A 20,734-nucleotide genomic window follows, 5' to 3' on the forward strand; every position below is an offset into this window, starting at 1 on the left:
AAATCGTGAATTATAAGTATCTGGCGGCGTTAAGGAATACAGAATGACTGGAATAAGACACGACCCGAATAGAAATATTTTATTACCGTCGAAGAAATTGAGAGTTAATTTATTCGTCTGGACGACATTATATATAATTAAAGCGAAGCTGAGACTATACATTATAATTTATTTTCCAGGCCGGAAATAATTTTCTTACAACAATTTGGCTCGTAACTAAAATTAAATATGATGAAACAGTTAAGCATCACTTGACAAAATAATTTGCAAATGTACATGTAAACGAGTTCGAAGAGTTGTCTCCGCGTTACGTTGCGTACAGTATTGATAAAATGTTTCCATTTCATCGAGCGGAATTAAACAAAACGTAAAGCAGTGTACAAATACGCGAGAGCTAAGTAAGCTGCGGCGATATAGATAACCGACGGCTATGGATAAATCAACTCCACCCACATGGCAGTTACGAAATTCACTGCAGTTCGCCGATAAATCTTTCTCTTTCTCTCGCTCTCTTAGCCTCCCTCCTCTTCCCGCCTCTCTTTCGCGTTTGTTCCGCTTCTCCAGCATGCCCCGGTTCGCGCACTCGCCCCGTAATTTGTCTCGTTTCAATCACTTCTTCCTCTCCTCGGATCTCTTTCTCTTATCGCTTTTCGCGTTATACGTAGAGCTCCCTTATCAGTGCTTGCACTCCGTGTTTCCCTTCCGGCCGACGTATCTTCGACTAAGAATAAGTCATTTATTAGAAGATAATTACGGACGGTACAATTGGCGCAATTGAGAAAGAGCTAAAAGGCCAACTCGATAAGGATCAGGGACGGTTCGGGTTAACCGAGCGACCGCCTGGAGCGGTTAGGAACGCCGAAACAACGGAGGAATGATATGTGATTTTTCTTCTTGTTTTTTTTTACTTTCCTTATCGTTTTATTATACGATATTATTATAGGGCACGATCAGCGCCAGTATACCGCACCTTTATATCTTATGAATTATGGGGTGATCTTATATTCTGTTCTTTTTTTATCACTTTTCAAATTATTCGAGGTCGTCATTATGCGCGTCAAAATGCTCTGATCGGATGTTCTCACTGTGATCAGAATTGACGTAGGATTGAGATGCAAATTGAAAGAAAAGAATACTGATTCTAACGACAGTCTGCAATCGGGCGATTCGCATTTACGTATTTGCTTAACACTTAAACGAATTAACGTTTCGACACTCGCGCGTGTCGGAAACGATTCACCGTAAGGGAATCTCGCGCTAAGCTTGTTCGCATAACAAGTACCCCAGGATGCGCGATGAGGCGAAGTAAAAAATAACATAGGAACTTGCGCGGTGCGGGACACTAATGGCTTTGACGAGTATCATTGCGCTAGTGAAGCCGCCTCTGGGTTCAATTTACAGAAAGAGAACAAAAAGCGAGGGTAGAGAAGGAAAAGAGCAACGAGCGCAGCCCACTGTGGAAGCTGAATTATTCATGTTACCGACGCTTCGAACCAATGATAAGAACAGGTCGGGAAAAGAAGAGAGGAGGCAACCGTAAATTCCAATTTATAAAACTGTTAAGCATCCGAACGTCCAGTTACTTGCGTCCCTACTTTTCAACCAACGCCACATATTTTTTACCATCAGTTATCGATCTCTCTCTCTCTCCCTCCCCTCTCTCCTTTCGCCGGAGCGTGCCGTCCCGTATGCGTGCACGCACACACTCGTCTTTCACCTGTCTGTTCCATCGTGTTTCCGTCGTGCTGTACCCATAAAGCGAGAACCCTACCTCGGTCTCACGGGGACGCGGTAATGTTCGTCGAGAGGATGAGGAATGCCCCGGTGTATATAGAAAGCACACACGCGAGTCACACGTAGAATATGTGTGTATATATATACACGTGCCCCGTAGGGGGTAGTTCGCATACCTCAAGCGGTGGCTCTCCTTCCCACGTTTTGAGGGGTGAAAATGTGCCCCCGGCGTGCAGGAAGGGTAGGTAATTGTTTTGCCCTGGGTATGCCTCTCTCTCTCTCTCTCTCTCCTCTGTCTCCCTATTTCCCCCTTTCCCCTCCGATTTGTATCGCTCCTTTACTCTCCATCCTTTCCCCACCCCTCCTCTAGATATCACCCTTCTTCCCTTTTGTCAGTCGTCTTGCCCTTAACAGCTCCCTTTGAGGTAAAGAAACGATTCTGGCGGTAAGTCGACTCGCGCACTAATTACACGTAGCGGCTTTTATCTCGTGCAATCAAACCGCGCCACACAGCTATGACACGCCGCGTTGGTGTCAAAAAACAAGGAGAAAAAAGCACGCCGACGGTTCGTCCGACGAGTTTTCGCGCAAACGTTTGCGCCGATACTATGTGCGACCCATTTGCCGCGCGATTCCCCCGTTGGAACGATCAGCAATGATCTAGTTACCGGTCCATCACCGTTTCTATCTATCGCGCTGTTGAAGCCGCTCGACACCTCTTCGAAATCGCGCGATTACACTGTGCGGCATACGGTATCTGCGTCCGTCGTCAACGCAAAAGAGAGAGCCGAAGGGTTTTTGTATGTATGGCGCGCGTCTCGCGGGAGATCGGAAAGGACGACAGGGGTTAAAGGCAGCCGCGCTCGGTACGGTGGTACCTCTGAAATCGCAGCGTCACAGTCGCGACATTTATCATAATTCACGGCGGTCGACATACTTTTCTCTCGTAGCTCGTCGAGACAGGTACCTCTTTACTGTCTCTCTTTCTCTTCCCTCCGTTGTTCCATTCTCGTTTCACCCTTTCGAGCCGGCTGATCCCAACCTCTCGCGAGTTCCCTGCGCGGAATAAAGAATAAAGCTTCGAGACTCGTGCGCGATCGCTATCTGTCGTGAAAGCGTACATTTCGCCAGGCCTTCTCTCCGCCTCGCGATGTTCTCCTACGTTTCCTACATACGTCTCGCGAATATGTGCGCGTGTGAGCGCGATACCAACCCTCCCTCGCTTTTCCCTCGTACTGAGGGATTTCCGCATGGCGATGCCGGTGCGTGGAGGATGCGTGCATTCTTTATATTGTGCCTAGCGTCATGCATTATTTTCATGCCGAATCGCGGGGGGACGGTTTTTTTGGCGGCGTATACGTGACCTTTCAGGGAAGAGGAAATTTATCGCTTGGGGTGAGACGAGGAGGCATCTATATTATTTTGCCTCAATTAATCTCGACAGTTTACAGGCCTCCTTTTACGAACGTTGCGATAAGAAAATCAGGAAAAATGCTCTTCGTATTTCCGCGCTCGCGTACGTGCGTCGATTAAAATCATTTCCCATACACTTTGCTCCGAGATTTTTCTCTCTCTCTCTCTCGTTCCGTTGCATTATTTTCCTGGCTTTTCAATTGATAACATTTCATTACAGATGTGCTATTTATCCGTCGTCAATATATATCATTTCCGGCTTTTTAGCGTTCCTCGGCCGATTTGAATATTGTCGTAGTGGTAGACGATATTAATCCCGCGAATGTATTAGTGCGCCATCAAATATATTCTCATAAGGTCGCGTTTTACATGCGGACGATTATACGCCGTAAATAATGCATCTGCAGCCGGTAGGTGCACCGTTTGAAGTATTTCGCTCGATATCCTACGCCGAGCAGTGGAACGATCCCCGTGCAAAGCGCACGTATACTTAAGTACACGTGGCGTGTAGTTACACGGGTCGGGATAGTATGCACGTTGGTGGAGCAATTTCGAGAACTGTTATTCATAAAACGATAACGACCTGCGTGGCAATCTCGACCACGGTGTTCAAGATAGGACTCCATTGCGAAGATAAAGCCGTAGAACGGCGAAGCTGGTCCGGCGTAATATAAGCCACGTCGAAACATTCGACCTATCCGGCGGAACGACTCATTTCGTACCCTCATCGAATTAGTCTCTCTCTTCCAAGTTTTACGCATTTGTCTATTACTATCGTAAACGTCTCCGTTCGTATCGTAAACGTCATTCGTTCCGGCGGCGCGTTAGCCAGGCGGAACGTTTCTTTAGGCATAATGCTCGTTCTTTCGTTAACTATTCATGCACCAAATAATTATCAACGACTAGCGCTGCCCGTTTACGGGCTCGAATTATCCAATTTGATACGTACATTTAACATTCGGTGTGTCGAAGCGTTTATTGGCGTGTCATGGCCGTTTATGTTTCATTTAAGTTTTACTGCTGCGTTTACTGCTACGCCGGGTAACGACAATTTCAATAATGGCCGTTGATGCGCGAAACAGTATAAATTGCGATATTATTTACGGTATTTTACTTTACGCATAGATTTGTGTGCGAAACCACGTAGCTTTGTAATTTCAACATACATACCGTCAATCACGGAAAAAATAACGCCGATCGCGTTTATTCGCACAATCTACAGACGAAAGACATCACATCGATGCGCGTTCGATACAATACATTTAATCTCTGTTGACGCCACGAAGATCGTATGGAGTGATTAAACGATGCGTTTCCGAACGGCTCGTTTGTTTCGTTCCAGAAAATCAATCACTTCGCGAAACACCGACGATCTTAAAACACACAGACACGACAAAGTACGATCGGTTTCCCGTAGCCGGTTTATCACTGTGTGTACTGTGTGTACCACCGCCGCATTCAAACACGCCGCATCCGCCGCGCCGAGATTAGATACGCGACCGCATACTCCACGCGGGATTATCGCGTTGCATCCGACGATCGATCGAATCCTCGACGTTCCTCGAGAGAAAACCGATGCTAGAGAGGGAGAGAGAGAAGGAAAGAAGGGTTTGCTCTCGTCGAAACGAAACGTCGGCCGAGAGTGGCGCGCAAAAACAAAGAAACGATGGGGAGAGCGCCATTATAGATTTACCATTAGAGAGTGCCCGGTGGATGACTTTATTTAAAAGTCACGCGGAAAAGGCACATCTCGCGGCCTTCCTCGGCTACCTTTTTCCGTGTTTTTTTCATCGTATTATCGGTCGGTACATCCGTGTGATGAGATCGAAGCAGTCTAGAGAGAGAGAGAGAGGGGGGAGTACATTTTCTTGCCGGTGACGTGTTCGGAACACTACTGTGATTAATGTTGCGTACAAGTGATAAGCTGGCGCAGTGTCAATATCAAAGCTATCGGTCGCCGCTCCGTTATAGATATCCGTGTGACAATAGTACAATAGTACGGACGAAAGAAGTCGAACGGCCTTGAGATAAAACTATTTGAAAAAAATGCCGATACTCGGATAGAAATAATCGTCGATGCGACGTAACCGAAGTGCGAGACTAATCATTCTGAACGGACGTAATCGTTTGATTCGTGCTTGAATCGTGTAATCATATCGCTCTCTGATTCATTAAACATTTCACGTCGCGGTCATTAATATAACATTGAAGCATTAATATGCACTCAATTTTAATGTTCGAATTTCTAGATTCACATGCATTATATATTTTGCCGGTATAATAAAGCATTAGTGTATTATTAATGCATAGTTGCATAATAGAGACAGAGAATATTCCATTATATTAATTAATATCACACACAATATTGCATTCCCCATAACAATAATCGCATAACTAATGCTTACGGGTAATTACTACAAGCGTGCGCAATGTATATAACTCGAGTTATATGACAGTGGTTACAGTTGAGAATTTAAAATGTTTGTAAATTTTAGGTCGACGTGTACTTCGCGCTCGTATCGCGGGAAAGCTCACTCACCGCGAAATAAGCTATTTCCCACAAACTCGACGCGCGGGCAATATGACTCTAATATCTACGTGTATGATTGATTACTTTTCGATTCAACGTTTCGCTGCGCGATATAATCGGACAAACAGGATTAACCCTTGGAAGAGTTAATACCCGGGCATCGTTTCTGGAATGGAAATAACGAACGCGCACGTGTTATCGTCAGAGTACTCGGTATTCGGGAAACACTCGTACGTGTCATAAGGAACTGATCGAATTCTCCATTTATCCTGTCGACGGAACGCTGACGCGTCACGTTGACATCCGAGGGGGAGGGACCGAGTGCTCGAGGAGCAAGAAAACTGTCTCGACTATGTGCTCACGGCTTCGTTTCGCCATATCCTGACGAAGGAGTGCCGGGGAAGGGAAACGAGGATTTCGTAGGACAGGAAGGAGGAGCGGGCAGAAAACGGAGTCTAGACCGATTAGCGTTTGGTCGCCGGAACTTCGAGACGGGCTCGGAAAACCGACGGAAGTGGCTGGACTTCTTCCACCGTTGGAGGATAAGAGGACGGGTGGAAAGACAAATAGAATTCGGAAGGAGTTTTTGCCGCCCGGCAAGATTTAATAGCTAGCGGAGTCCTGGTTGGGGCCCGGGAACGAGGGCGAATGCGAAATTTCCGTGGACAGACATGAGAAATTAGGGACACGCTTCCTGCGTCTCCTCCCGTTTCGAGGGATGTTCTTTAATGATCGCTTCGCCGCAAAATAGCCCGCCGCTCGACTATCGTCGATAAAGGAGAACGAGAGAGAGAGAGAGAGAGAGACGCTGGTCCGAGTTAACGAACGCGATGAAACGCAGACATCACATTTTACATGGAACTCGTTTAATAGAGTAAAATTTTACGTTGTAACCATATCTTTGTTTTTTGCGTTTGTTTGTGATATCTTTTCATAGCTCGTTAAAAATATATGGCGCGCCGACTCGAGAGAAGTAAAATTTTACATCGAAACTCAGCGGAATCGTGATACATTGGGATGAATAATTATCACGGTGAGTTAGAGAATCGTGGAAAATATGCTAAATCAGATAATAATACAAATGGCAACACGACTTGAGATAGGAGAAATTTCAAGCCAAACACGAAGAAACGCTATATACCTCATATAACTCATTACTGCGGCATTTGATTGCACTAATTACAGCTTTGCGAGTTGTATTACTTCAGACGCGATTAATTACCAACAAGGTTTTAGCGCGTTTCTCCGGCTCGCTCATTAATACTCGTTGGAATACGAAATGAGTTATTCGGTAATTCATATTTTGAGGAATTGTGCTCTATGAGAATGACTTTCACACCAATTCCAGTTAAAGTTAATCAGTCGGTTCGATTAATTCGGAGTTGATAAAAATTACCCTAAATGTGTTTGTTATTTGAAAAGTCTTAGCTAAACGAACTCGTGCCACACGGCGAACGGCCGATGATAATTAAACGATTTTAAGTCCGATGATTTTAAAACGAGTAATTGGACCAATTTACTCTTTATAAACTTGCATTTTATCTATATATAATATCTCTCTATATATATTATATTTCAACGTAATTACGAAGCACAATTTATCGCTTAAATTTATCACGGTCGCAGAGAGACGACTCGGGGTGTCATTTTATTCGTTACAGCGTTTTCTTCGAATTATCTTAAGCAGAGGAGCAAACGGAAGGCGTATTTAATGTGTTTTATTAAATAAACTCTCCCGGGAGAAATAAACGAATTCTTCTTAGCTTCCTTAAATATTACTAACGAGAAAAGAGTTGAGCGAAACAGTGTACATTTCTGACGCTTTTAATTCCTACGTTTAACCTGTTATTCACTGCTTTGAAAAGGTAAATGCAATTTTGAGTATTACGAAACATTAAGCTTCATGAGAAAAAATCTATTTCGACGAAAATAGGACATTTAAACCGCGCTTTTTTACGCATTTTTTTCACACATTCTTTCTAATATATAAATCGAATGAAACATTAGAATTTATAGTTGCTTAGTCACAAGAAACAACTTGCAATTTTGCATTGAAAATAGATGCCAAAATTGTACTCAATGGTAATATTTCGTCTTAATTGCGAACAATATCACACACACATAGTTGCGAATTTTGTTCCTAATTTCGTAGAAAAAAGTTCCACATGATTTTGGGAAGGGAGGAGGGAAGAAAATCGATATTGATTTCCGCCAATCACTGAAGTGTCGATACAGCAGCGAGAAATACTACTTTTGCGGTAATCCTTTCTCATCTCTTCCGGTCTCAGGGGACACAAGTGGATGCCACAAGGAATGAAAGAAGATCCTTCCCCGATTAATACACAGCACCGTCTCCATGTCGCCAAGGACCGTGTACTGCACCGCACTCTTGGACCTCCTCTTAAGCACGTTGGAAGGTGAAAGGGAGAGGGGTAGTGGCATGGGGTGGAGAGCTTCCAATTCGTATCTAGTGTGATTTCCCCGGGGTAAAGTCGACCGATCAACCGATCGAGTGGGTGGTTGAAAACCGCACTGGGAAACCTAATATATCCGAGGGTCCTTCTTTCTCACTCTCTTACTGTGATCTGTAAAAGGTTTAAGAAGGTATACAAGCTTTTTACCAAGCGCACATTGTACACCAACTTTTACATTTTTCGAGTGTATTATCCTCGTAAACAGTCCCCGATGTGTGTGTGTGTGTGTGTGTGTGTGTGTGTGAAAAAGATAGCTTTGCAGGAAACATTTCAGCGCCAGATAGGCGCAATCATCGACATTTTCTTGGAACGCTCAACGATTTGCCAGTTCCTCTTCTGTCATTTCAGTTGCCCGATGCTGTCGAGCGCGATTTCATTCGGGGACATTTAGGAATTGATTTTAGCAGCATCGTGTGTCGTTATTTGTCAATTGTATGTGCTGAAAGAATGAATTCACACGTGAGCCATATTTCCTCTACAAAACAACATGTTATGGTTGCGCAATGTGCACTTTCTTTCCTCGGGGAGCATCTACTAAATGGATACTGCGGAAATATCGTGGCAATCGATGTCGCCGTTTGATTATTTTTCGATGTTGTCGGCACAATGTTACGGTGCCGATGGTGAGTATCGATTTCCGATTGATCGCACGGTGTCTCGCGACATCCTTCCACGGCGGATACTTGTGCGCGCATCTTAAAAGAAAGACCTTAAAAATCCATTTTGCACGGACCATTAGGCACACATGTTAGCCAAACATCTCCTGTTCCAAAGCAAACTGCGCCCGGGAGGTTTTTCACGAAAAGTCGTCGAATTTCTCCAGCTCGAAGGGCACAGATCCGCCTACTGGAAAAACCCGCGAGGGATAGAACGCGGAAATATTGAGGAAAGTGAAGATGTATGTATGCGCCATTCACGATAATGTCCGCGCGACGTTATCGAATAGTGATAAAAGTGACAGGCATCGAGTCTTTATGAACTCGTTGGAAACAAAGAATAGTATAAAACAGGTAAAAGGGTGTCAAATATTTGCTTAGGAAGCGTCAAGAATTAGTGATGACACGTTAATCCGCCTGAGGTATTCATTCTCGTCCGACAGGTATCGGTATATTTAAGGAACACGCACACAAGCGCATTACCCTAGAAACGCTTGTTTCTTCTGAAATAGGTACTGGAAAGTAGAATGTCGCTACCGGAGGCAAGAATACAAATCAAATCTGCGAGGCGTCTAATAGCGAAATCGAATAACCGAGAATCTGACGTGACATAATCTCGCGATACATGAAGTTTCGATTAAAATCTTACATACAATAGCCGCGGAGAAAGCAATCCTAACCGTGAGCAGATATACCTAGGATAAACGAGCTCTTCTCCCTTTTTTTCCTTTATATAGCTACCGGCACCGTATAGCCGGTTCCCTTCCGCACGTTCGCGCTATAACGATCCGCCCTGCAGGAATATCTCTATCCACCTGTCTACATCCATATCTTTCAGACGAAATTGTCTTCCGAAGTGGCTTACAAATATATTTCAATAGAAACGTAATATTCCAGAGTCGGTTGTATTGGCTGAGTCGTCTGATTCGCTCGCCCTCTTTTCTTTCTCAAAGGGATTTGCTGCTACTTCCATAGATGTGTACGTATCATACATTCGTCATGTCTAAGCGACAAAGTAATATCGTCCCTACTTCTGCACGGGATCTCGTAAAGCCGACGATACAAAGTATCGTGCAGGCAACACGGGCGTGTACGTCGTTTTAAAAAATGTGTGCATTTCTCCGTAGAACGGGAAATACTTGTCGAACGAACGCGGGTCTTCGATACAATCGCGCTGCGCGATATTTCGATTTCAATGGAAATTGGGTACACTTTTGCCTGTAGACCTCATAAGTTCCGTGGAAATAAGGACGAGTTTCCGAACGGTAAATAACGTAGAATCCCACTTTGGACAGAGAGGATCTTCCTATCTCTCGGAAACACCGAGACGCATAAGCCCTTTTTAATTCTCCAATATATATTATAATTCAGTACTGTTCTTCTGTACTGCGAAGAGTACGCATTTTTTTTTTTATTTCGACCGAGCTTGATAAGTACGGTCTAAAATCAGTTTTTAATCAAATACTCTTAAATTGATCGACATTATGTTGTTTATCAGTTTGCAAGTAACGAAAATACAAGAAAAAACGAACGGCAAGCGGTCAGGATGAAATATTTTAACGCAATTAACTTAGTATTATTGTTGACTCTATTTACTTGTGTTTTTTAATTCAAATAAAGGTAGCGATTGAACGCATTGTACAGAGTGCAGGAAACATTTGTAGGTCAAACCATGTATGTACAGCGCCCAGTTACTGGAAATCGATCGATCGTCGCGGAATCGACTCATACTGTGCGAAGGTTTATTGGTAAAAGATTAATAAAGTTGATTCTTTTAAAAGCGGATGTCTCCTCGACCTAATTTCGGCCTAATTCAACTTAAGTAAATTTTAATTTTAGATCAAAAGTTATACTCGATGTGAGATTTCTCGCATCATTTTTAACCTGGGAGGAAAATTTTAAATAATCGGCAAAGTGTGATAAATTTCATTTATCAGCATCACGTCGAACAATAGGTAACAAAGCGCAGCATGTGTGACCGTCGTATAACGTCACATTACGAGAGTTGTGAATTTTAATATAAATTTAATTGTTCGTAAGACATATCGCCCGTTGTACAGCACGAATCGTTTGAGAAGATAACATTGTACACACTATATCCGTAGGATTATTATGTTTATCCATTGAATTTCTTTAGAAAGGATGTAGCATGTGCTTCGTACCTTATTTTCTTGTTTTACACCGCGACGTATTCCAAGAGCAGACGCTCCGAAGGGTCGCGACAGCCCCGAACTTTTGTCAATATTGATCCCCCTCCCTTCGCGGGACATACGCGCATTCGGCTAACGTATGTCTTCGATTTTTAGGAGCATATTAATGCGTTTCGCAAACAGACGGTCGCTCGAGAACTCCCCGCTATATTCCGCTCTCGATGCGCCGCGTGACTAATCACGTTTTAAATCGCGTTACAGCCGAGTCACAAGCGCTCAATTTACAAGCACAACATACGGAACGTAAGCTTGTCGGACATTCGTCAATTCGGGCTTAATCGCACGTTTGCTTTCTAAGTAAAATAGAGTTAGCTCTTCTCTTCTGCAGCGTTGTAGTTGCGTGCTCTACAGCGTAATCTCATTAGGTATCGATTGTCGCGCATCGCGAATAAATGAAATTTCCATAACTTGATTTTTCGCCGTATCACATCGCACGCTCGTCCGTGTTACCTTTGCGAGCCATCGGAGGGTCCGCACGTAGGATGCGCGACGCAAGAAAAAGATTTCAACCTGCTGGCTCCATTTATCGACGCGCTACTTTGCTTCAATTAATATGCGCTAACAACGTTAATTAATGCGGCACAGCCGCGACGAGGACGTGCCAGCGGGAACAAGGAATTCTCTTCTCTCCCGTGTCCGTCTATCCATCAAGAGCGACCGCGCCGCTTGTGTCGCATTCAAACCGGGTTGGCGCCACCCCTGCCACCTTAACTTCGACATCAGAGGCTTCTGGGGCGATATTATCTGTAGGGAAAGTGCTCGAGAATATTATACGTGCGTAGTGTACACACCCTATCGGGGCCAGCTACTTTAACCGTACTCGACGCTGAGTGATAGGATGAGGAACGAAGAAGGGGTGAGACGGGGCGAAGAGGATGGAAGCATCCAACGTAGACGGTAGCGACTACTGCTAATCGAATTATCGATCCCTGTCCGCGTACTCGAAGCGAATATTAGATTTTCCGCGAATTTTAATGTACGACGAAGGCCAATGGCTTCTTTTTCTTTCCGCTGGCACGACGGTATTAGCCGACGAAAGATGCACCGAAATCAATCTGTGGCGCGAAAACTCCTCCTTTTCTCTTTTTCTCTTCCTTCTTTTCATTTCTACGACGCGATGTATAAATTCCAAATTAACGGATAATGTAAGCCACATAGCGCTCCTGTCGATCTCCTCCTCGAGAATAGTTACTCCCGGCGGAATTTCGTCCTAAATTTATTCGATTCTAAATTCAACTCTCTCGCTTTATTATCGCCGCTTTCTTCCTCTATCGTATCGTCTACAGACATTTATTACGAGCGAGTGATTTCTTTCGTCCACGTATCTAATTTTAAAAGCTCCGCGGCGCCATCGGAGCGCGTTTCTCTCTGCTGCTGCGGGCCGTATTCTATTTTCAGGTGTCCGCAGGTAGAGATGAATTGCGGGAACGCACTGGAGAGGAGGCACTTACGCGGTGATAACATATAGACGAGACATCACGTAAGCGTGTTCGAGGCACGTTTCTCCGCGTGCGGTCGGATGTGCAGGATAGGATGGAGGTAGACGGTTGGGGAAGAAAGCAAGAACCTCGGGAAATGTCAGAGAAAAATTCCAATATGCCTCGAAATTCTGGCGGCCGTGCATGGAATGCATCTGAGCCCCTTGATTGTGCTTCGGAAGCATATTTTTCTCGTACTTCCGATATTGCACCGGCGAGTTTCCTCGCTTTATAACTGCGCGCGCGCGCCATTGAATCTCCGCTTTCTCCGGTCCGTGCAAGGTGCACCATGTGCGCCCTCACAAAGGACTTTTTCCCCCCGTTCGTACAGTATGTACTGTGCAAAGTTCCATTCCCTCCTGTTTATTTATCGCGATAGGACGTTCACGTCGCGCGTTAACGTAAAATTTACGTTAAAACTGCACGAATAATCGCACAGTGTGTCTGGCTCCATAATTACGCAGTAATTACTATTCTCTTGTTGCAGGTGATGCCTCTACCCCGTAGCAAGCCATTCTGTCGAACGAATTTAATAACGCCCGTGTAAGAAACAGTCGTTAGAGTATCGACGATCAGCATTTATCCTCGAGCTAACGTGCTGTAACTCCATCGCGCATTTATCGCCCAACTGGTGAAAGCTCACCGAATCGATCCGAAGCGTAACACGAGCGGCGCGAAGCGGTAAATGGTTGTCGACACACCACGAGGCATCGGTAAAAAATCGTTTCGCGGCACCAGTCACGTACCCAACTCTCGGGTACGGTAGATCCTCGGCCGAAGACCAGCATCAAGATAAAGTCAGTGGGAGCTGTGCCCCAGGATGCGCAGGAACGGGTGGTGCCGTTAGTGGTCGATAACAACTCGTTGGAAGGACCAGCGAGCGGCGAGGAAGGGGGCCAGGGAAACGGCCCCCCGAAGGGCCCGCTGGATGGTCTAGCCTGGGAGCAGCCATCGACGAGACCCAGCCGGCGAGAGGGCGAAGAGATCGAGACGCAGGGCCCCGTTTCTAGCCCAGGTCTGGCCGCGGTGGATCGCACCGGGCTGGGATCCGTCGGCGAGCGCGTACGACTCGATGAGAAGACCGTGTTCAAGTCGAGCGTCATAGTGTCGACCAACCACGACGTCTTGGTTCATTGCAAGCGGGGGGGACCCACCGGCGCAGCCTTGGAGCTACAATCGGTCGGCGACGACGCGCGCTCGAAGCGTTCGAGAAAGACGAACGTGCCCGACGACGTCGACGACGACGACGACGAGCAACCGGTGAGAAGGACCTGCGCGGCGCACCGGCACAGAGTGTCCTGTCACGTGGCGACGCGGGCTCACGCGGAACCACCCTGTCGGAGGAATCGGCCCTGCCGCGTTCACGACCGCCGTCCGAGAGGGAAGCCGAGAACGGAACAGCGGCAACCGCGATCCTACGATCTCGAGAACGCCATCGTTCGGCTGGAGCAGGACCCGATACTCCGACCGGTGCGTATTCTCGGCTGCCCTCCCGTCGAAGGCCAGGAGATATCCACCTTCTTGGAACCGGCCGGACCCAGTTACACGGGCATCGGTCGATTCGCCGCCGGTGAGCCGCACTGCTTCGCTCTGCACAATCCGGACAATATTCTGCCGAAAAGTCGCGCCGGCAGCTTCGCCAGACTGTTGGACGGGCCGAATCGCGCTGTGAAGGATATCAATCGCAAGGTACTGGCAATGGCGCGCGCCATGACGCCGGCCTGGTCGCTGCGGCTGCTCGGCGTCAGCTGCGGCTCCGTAGTCTGCGCCTGGGGACTTTTGCTCATACTGTCCGTGCTCGGTGGCGGTGCCTCGCATGGCACCGGGATCGGTAGCTTCGGTCTTGGCAGTATGTCAGGTACGATGGACGATTTGAACGGCGTCAGGTGTCCCTGGGCGTGCACGTGCGGCGGACAGGAGATCGACTGTTCTCATCGCGGACTCACGCAAATTCCTGGCGACCTGGCGAGTCTGCTCATCGCGGAAAAACTGTGAGTAGAATTGTTGATTTTGCCTTGCGTGAGAACGGAGCGAAAACTTCCCGCGAGTACGCATTAACGAGAGAAGAAGAATGCTATTGCGACAATTCAATTTAATGACACGAAAATGTTGTCAGGCGAAACATGTTGCCGTACATTTGGACGAAATTGAGTTAAGAGTCGGAGAGGTTTTCGTACCACAGTGTTCGCACTTTTCTCTCACGGATGCTGAAAAATACTATATCACGTATGTAAATATTGAGCAAATCAAGAGACTTCTGTCTCTTGTTTTTCGCCTTGCGTCGAAGAAACGACAAAATTGACGCAATACAAATAATCGATGAAAACTGTAAAAAGGAACGTTTTAGACGGTTTATTTTGTTAAGAGAAAAAACAGCGTTTAAAACTGTGTCTTAGCCGTCTCGCACCGCAATTACAACGTAATACAAGCGAAACGCCGGTACTGTAATCACGTAGCAAAGTTAACCGGCGCAACTGCAGTTATTTAGTTCCTGGAGAACTCGTTAACGGTTTCAACGATCGGTCCAACTCGCGGCCCGTCGAAAAATTTCAAGTGAGAGGAAAACATTTTTGTCCGGTTTTCGAAGGATTAATTCGAGACACGAAAAGAGCGGGAATCAATGCGCAAATTGCGAAATATTTACCCATAATCCTAAAGAGTGCAGTCACACATGACAATGCGCGCGTGTCACAGTTACGTAATTGACGCTTCTCGACGTTTGCATTTTCCGCGTTCGGTGCATGACGAGCAGCGGCAACAAATATTTTCGGTTTACCTATAAATCAACGGAAAATCTAGACTCGTGTTTGCTCGAGTGAGAAGAGGAGAGAGAGAGAGAGAGAAATATCGGAGATCAAACGGTCGATGCGGCGGTGAAAATCGCCGTGTAGGTCGCGGTGTTCGCTTCGTTATTCGCGTCCCATTCCTTCGGGAAACAATTGACGTTGTCCTCTTTTTGCCTGTGAAGCAACCGCTTCATAATGAATGCCGCTCGATCGAAGAGCTTCTCGCATCCGTATGCGTATTTAAGCGAGCCAGATTTAACGAAAGGCAAACGCCGCGAGAAAAATTCAACGATGGTGCCGTCTCGAATATCGCGATTTTTATCGGATCGAGATGCCGTAGTAACGACCGTTTAACAACTGCGCGCTCTTGCCGGCAGCGGGGCAGAAGGTAACGCAATAAAAACGGAGACAGCGCAATAATATACATTACAGCCGGCAATAGAGGAGGTATAAAGAATGTCTTACGCTGTATCCCGGAGAATTCTCGGAGATATTGCTGTGCTCGCTTTTTACCAATAATACTGTCTCGAATATTACAGTATCGCGCACATCTGCATATCGCGCGCAATAACGTGTCGGTATATTGATTCGAGACGAAATATTCCGATTTTTCGGCAAGCGATATCGAGTCAAGAATCGTGTAACGGTCGCGTTCGGTTTCCGCTTTATACGCAGTTCAAACAAAAGCGCGGCATTTATTAAAATGATTTATTAATTCTTTATCGGATCCTTATTTACCGATGCAATATTCCGCAATTTGCGAGAAATGGTATTTACCCTTTGCAAATTATTTATTTTCGCGTTGTGGGTATATATGTCGCGGTCAATACTAGACGGCGTTAATAAAACACCTAGGCGAAAGTAACGTGACTCTAATCGATCGGCGGAACGATTTTATCATCTTCTTCCGAATGGTTGATCCTTAAATCGCATTCCGGTAAATCCATGCCGGTGTTCAGCGTGGACACATTAACGATCTTTGATTAGCATACGATTAATATGCCGTCGGCGGACGAGGGAGACATCGGGAATAATTAAATCCTCGAAATACATCGACGGTAACTCATCGCGGATGCCGTTGCACGAAGGACCTGTCATGAAAATACCATTGACTCAAAACACGAAGCGCCGTCGGCCAGAAACGACGTCTTTTTACGCTGGATTACGGCCGCCTAATGTTGGCGCGATCCACGAAATTCATTATGTCTTGTAAGCACGAACCGCTCGTATCTCAAAGAATATGCGCGCGCGTGTTCAGCGTTTCAATTCAATTTATAGCTTGAAATCGCGCATCGCTGCACGGCGAAATCGCGCGTACGATATTGATATGTTAAATATTAGCGCGTTTTTATTCGCCGGCCGACACGAACGCGCTGCATGGGCGCGCGCACGTGCGTGCCTCGAAATCTGCTGAAACCGCGCTGCCGGGTCGATACCGATATAATTTGCGCGAAATATACGTTCGGTGCAGATGCGTCGCACAGATACGCCGCGTTTTATATTACTCGCGTAAAATCCTTAACGCCTCCCGAATGTTGACGATTTCACGCGCAAACGCTTTTTATCGCAATCGGACAATAAGATGATCAGATGAGATTATGCTGATTTTACATCGCGAGGAAATGTTTCAAGGTGGATTTCGAATAAGATCAAACGGGTAAAATTTTTAACGTTTAATACCATTACGCTGTGTTTCTTTAGTAGTACTTTCTGCAAATCTCGTTGAAGGAAGTTACGTATTGCTTCAGCTTACATTTTCATATTTAAACCGGGAACGCATGATATCGGTACTTACGATCGATGCCAACGAGCGCTTGAAATGAGATTAATGACCACGGTCAATATGGTTGCATGAAAGTGACGTGATTGATAGCGAGCATGTATAAAGTAAACCTCGAGTACGACGAGCGCGGAAAGATGGAGAGAGGGGGACGAATGGAAATAACCTTTCTAAATTCCTCCAACTAAACTTACCAACGGTTATTGTTTTTCTTTTCTTCATATCTTACTTTCGTGACATTTGAAAATGGATCAACATTTTAAAACGTTCTAAATTTGTCTTCGTCGAGTCTACCAATTTACGAGTCAACAATTCTGTAATAAACGTCAATGTGCAATCGTCTACCGTAAAATTTGCATTTCATCCCGAGCGATATATACGAAGCACTTTGATCATCGTTTAGCTGAGAGCCACTGTTTATACCTGTTCACCCGCAGCGAGTCGATCTCGGGATAATTAGGGACCCAAGCAACTAGATTTCCCTCTTCATAGCTAACCCTATCTAAATCCGTAGCCTGCGGATGGCTAAACGCTCTCGTGTTATACACGAGTGTACATTGATTGGTGTCACTACCAGCTATGCCCCCGCTATCAGTAGTTGGAATGAATCTCCGGGGACGGTTCTGAGCTGCGACGTGTACAATCTAACACGCCCGCGGAAGATCGCGCGTATACCTGTATGCACATACAATATATTCAATATCGCGTGTCGAATTAAATTATCTGGATATCGCGTCAAGTTCGCAATTATCCCGGTATGCGCTAACAGGATTTTCTATAATAACATTTCGCGACACGCTATTACGAGTAACGCTTATTGATCACGTTGTATAAATTTATCACCCGTGCGAATCACCCGATTTCGATGACAAAGAGCGTTCTAAACAAAAAGGAGTACGCGTGAGAGCGACGTGGCGACGTCTTTCGCTTCGCGCTACAGAAATTAGCCAAATATTGCAGTTTAAGAGGAACAGTCGAATTATTGCGCACGACCCGTCTCCCGCAGGAAGACTTTCTCGTATCGCCCTTAATTTTCGCCCTGTTTTGCCGCGAAATAATACACAGACGGGGAGCACAACGCATGTTCTCCGCGCTTTCTCGCGTCGAAGCGGCCATTATGAAATTCGCAAATAAATGGGGGCCGGAGGTCGGCGGCGCATTTCGCTTCCGGCAACGTTCCGCTTCCACGGAGTACACCGTCGTATAATAGTCGTACGTCTGCGCGATATCGCCCGCACTTATGATTTTTCGATTAAGCTACGTAAACAGAATACCCGGCAAGCTAAACATCTGGCGGGCCGAGTGTTTGGGCAAGGCCCCGACACGATGTTCCACCAACTAACATTCAACCGTCCGTTAAAGCGGCGTCCTACATTCGGTTAACGTATCGCTCCGCAACTTGCAGCTACGATGCAGTCAATATTAGAGTCGACACGTGATAGCCGTTTTGTTGCTCCACACTCCGCTCCCGATATTTGCGTTTTTCAAGCACACCGGAGTCAGATTTTATCGACACACTCGGCCGTCTTTGTGCGTCGAATGCGTACTCGTCTGTGAGCGGTGCTTCGTTGTTTACGCGATTGCGGAAAATATTTTTCGTCGAGTACCTCTCTCAATTGGCTATTACGATTTTATAGCGACGCAATCGGTTACTCCTTCGAACACGCCAGTACGAATATACCTCGCGTTCCAATCATGTCCGAAGTGATTCGAAAGTCTATATCGAACTGTTTTTCTTTTTTTTTGTTTTATTACATTGTAATATTACGTTCGTGGTTCAGCTTTGGAAGGAAAACAAAAATGCACATGTATGAAGAGGACCGTAATATAGCAACTGAATGTCGAAAAACGAAATCCTATCGTATCTCTCAATTGGTTATTACGATTTCGTAGTGGAGCTGCTGATAACTCTTTCGAATGAATACCTCGCGTTTCAATTATTTTCGAAGCGATTTGAAAGCCTGTGTTAATCCATTTTTTATTACATTGTAATATTTGTGTATTATGCTCGCGGTTCAAGTGTAGCTTCGAAAAAAAAAAAATGTGGAGTGGCTCGTAATATAGCAACCGTGTGAACATTGAAAAACGAATTCCTGCTGTATCTTAATTATCTTAACGATCGATCTTCCAAACCACTCGTTAAAAAAATTTTTAATTTTAAAAGCGAGGGGTTTCACGCGAAAGATCGATCGTTTGAAATATTACACGTTGTAATAATCGTGTAAAAATATTATATTAAAATTGCAGAAATTTAATGGATACAAAATTAATTTAATCAAGTAATTTTTATATAACTCTGTAAAATCAAGCGTGTCCCTCTATTTTCGCGACATTCCTCGAATTAAAACAGTAAAATCACAGTCCTGAGCAATTTCCGTTCTGTGTAATTTCCAAGGTAAGGAAACAAGGGAATTTCGCAAAAGGGGAATACGCTCTTCGACTTAATTACGAAATTCCAACCGTGTATTTTTTTTTTCGAGTACGGGGGTTGCCGGGGCAGATGTTGAAGTCGGCGACCCTCGTGACGATCAACAGTTTTAATTAGAATTTTTTACGCGCAATCCCATGTTTCGTGACGTGTGAAATCGGGTAAGATATGTAGTCGGTTCCGTTCAAATTCCACGAGTGCAATGCAGCGATTCGCATAGTTGCTCGCGCGGCGTGAAACTACCGTCCTCGCTTTACGCGCTACACGGAATAGGAGATGTGGGAAAGTGATATACGAGACGTTTCAATAGTACCGTGGTGCGACAATAAGATCCTATCTTGTAGCTAAATTAAAGTCGAGAAAGTTGGTTTGTTAAATGTGATTCTTCTATACACGGGCTTGAGGAAAAAGATTTGTATCGCGCAGTATCTTTCATTGGGAAAGAGAGTATTAGAATACTTACGACAAACAAATATTAAATAATATTTCAAATTTTGTATCCTTGGTTTGTACACGCAGCTGCCATCTTTGTCATTACTTTCCGCACAAATGAGAGATTTGGTAAAATCGATACCACCTGTTAATCTTAAGCCATTCTTGATTCACGTTTAACAGTGCTATCTATTGCCAAGTTTGCACCACGATCGGTTTTAAATGGGAATCTCGCGCCAACTCAATTTCGAGCTTTCGACGAATGCGAGATAACATTCTCGAGATGATGGCGGAAGTGCAGGTGAAATCGTCGGATATGTAACCTGTACTTTACAACGTCATTCCGCTGGAGGAGTTACGACGATGAGATCACGTCGCGCTGAGGGTTAGACAAATATTTTCGTTTTGGCGTTCACGCATTACGATTTAGGATCGCGTCACTACGTGCAGGCTAGAGAGAAGGATCGCTCACAAAATTGTTTACAAGCGCTCGACAATTTCGAAATGGTTAGGTACCGTCTACGGAAAACGCACTTGGCGGTTCCATCACGCAGTTATTTGGGTTACCTCGCCGGCGTCGCTCATAATACCGGTAGGTACGGCAAGAGAGAGAGAGTGTAGTGGGGGTGGTGGCTGCGGCGTTTTGCTGCCGCAGTACGGGGAGTAGGCAGCGGGCGCGGGGGTTACCGCGAATATTTTACGGCACCTTCGGGCGAATCCCTCACGTACCTTAATTTAGACTCATACGCGAAAAAGTGGAGTTCGCCGGCTCGTGCATGCATCCTTAGACCTGCGAAATATAAAATGCAATAA

The 20,734-nt window shown here is 45.5% G+C and overlaps 1 protein-coding gene across 2 annotated transcripts in view; it reads left to right on the top strand.

The window, feature by feature from the left end:
• The first annotated feature begins 13,217 nt into the window (after positions 1–13,217).
• LOC106749806 (protein slit) overlaps positions 13,218–20,734 on the top strand; it is a 218,444-nt gene continuing 210,927 nt past the window's right edge. For both annotated transcript variants that reach the window (XM_014629656.1, XM_014629657.1), the window contains exon 1: positions 13,218–14,486. In XM_014629656.1, the coding sequence (XP_014485142.1) occupies positions 14,194–14,486 (293 nt within the window). In that variant the 5' untranslated portion in view covers positions 13,218–14,193. The remainder of the gene's footprint in view (positions 14,487–20,734) is intronic.

The sequence above is a fragment of the Dinoponera quadriceps genome, unplaced genomic scaffold, assembly GCF_001313825.1.
Source record: "Dinoponera quadriceps isolate SergipeBrazil2010 unplaced genomic scaffold, ASM131382v1 scaffold3289, whole genome shotgun sequence".
Taxonomy (NCBI): Eukaryota; Metazoa; Arthropoda; class Insecta; order Hymenoptera; family Formicidae; genus Dinoponera; species Dinoponera quadriceps.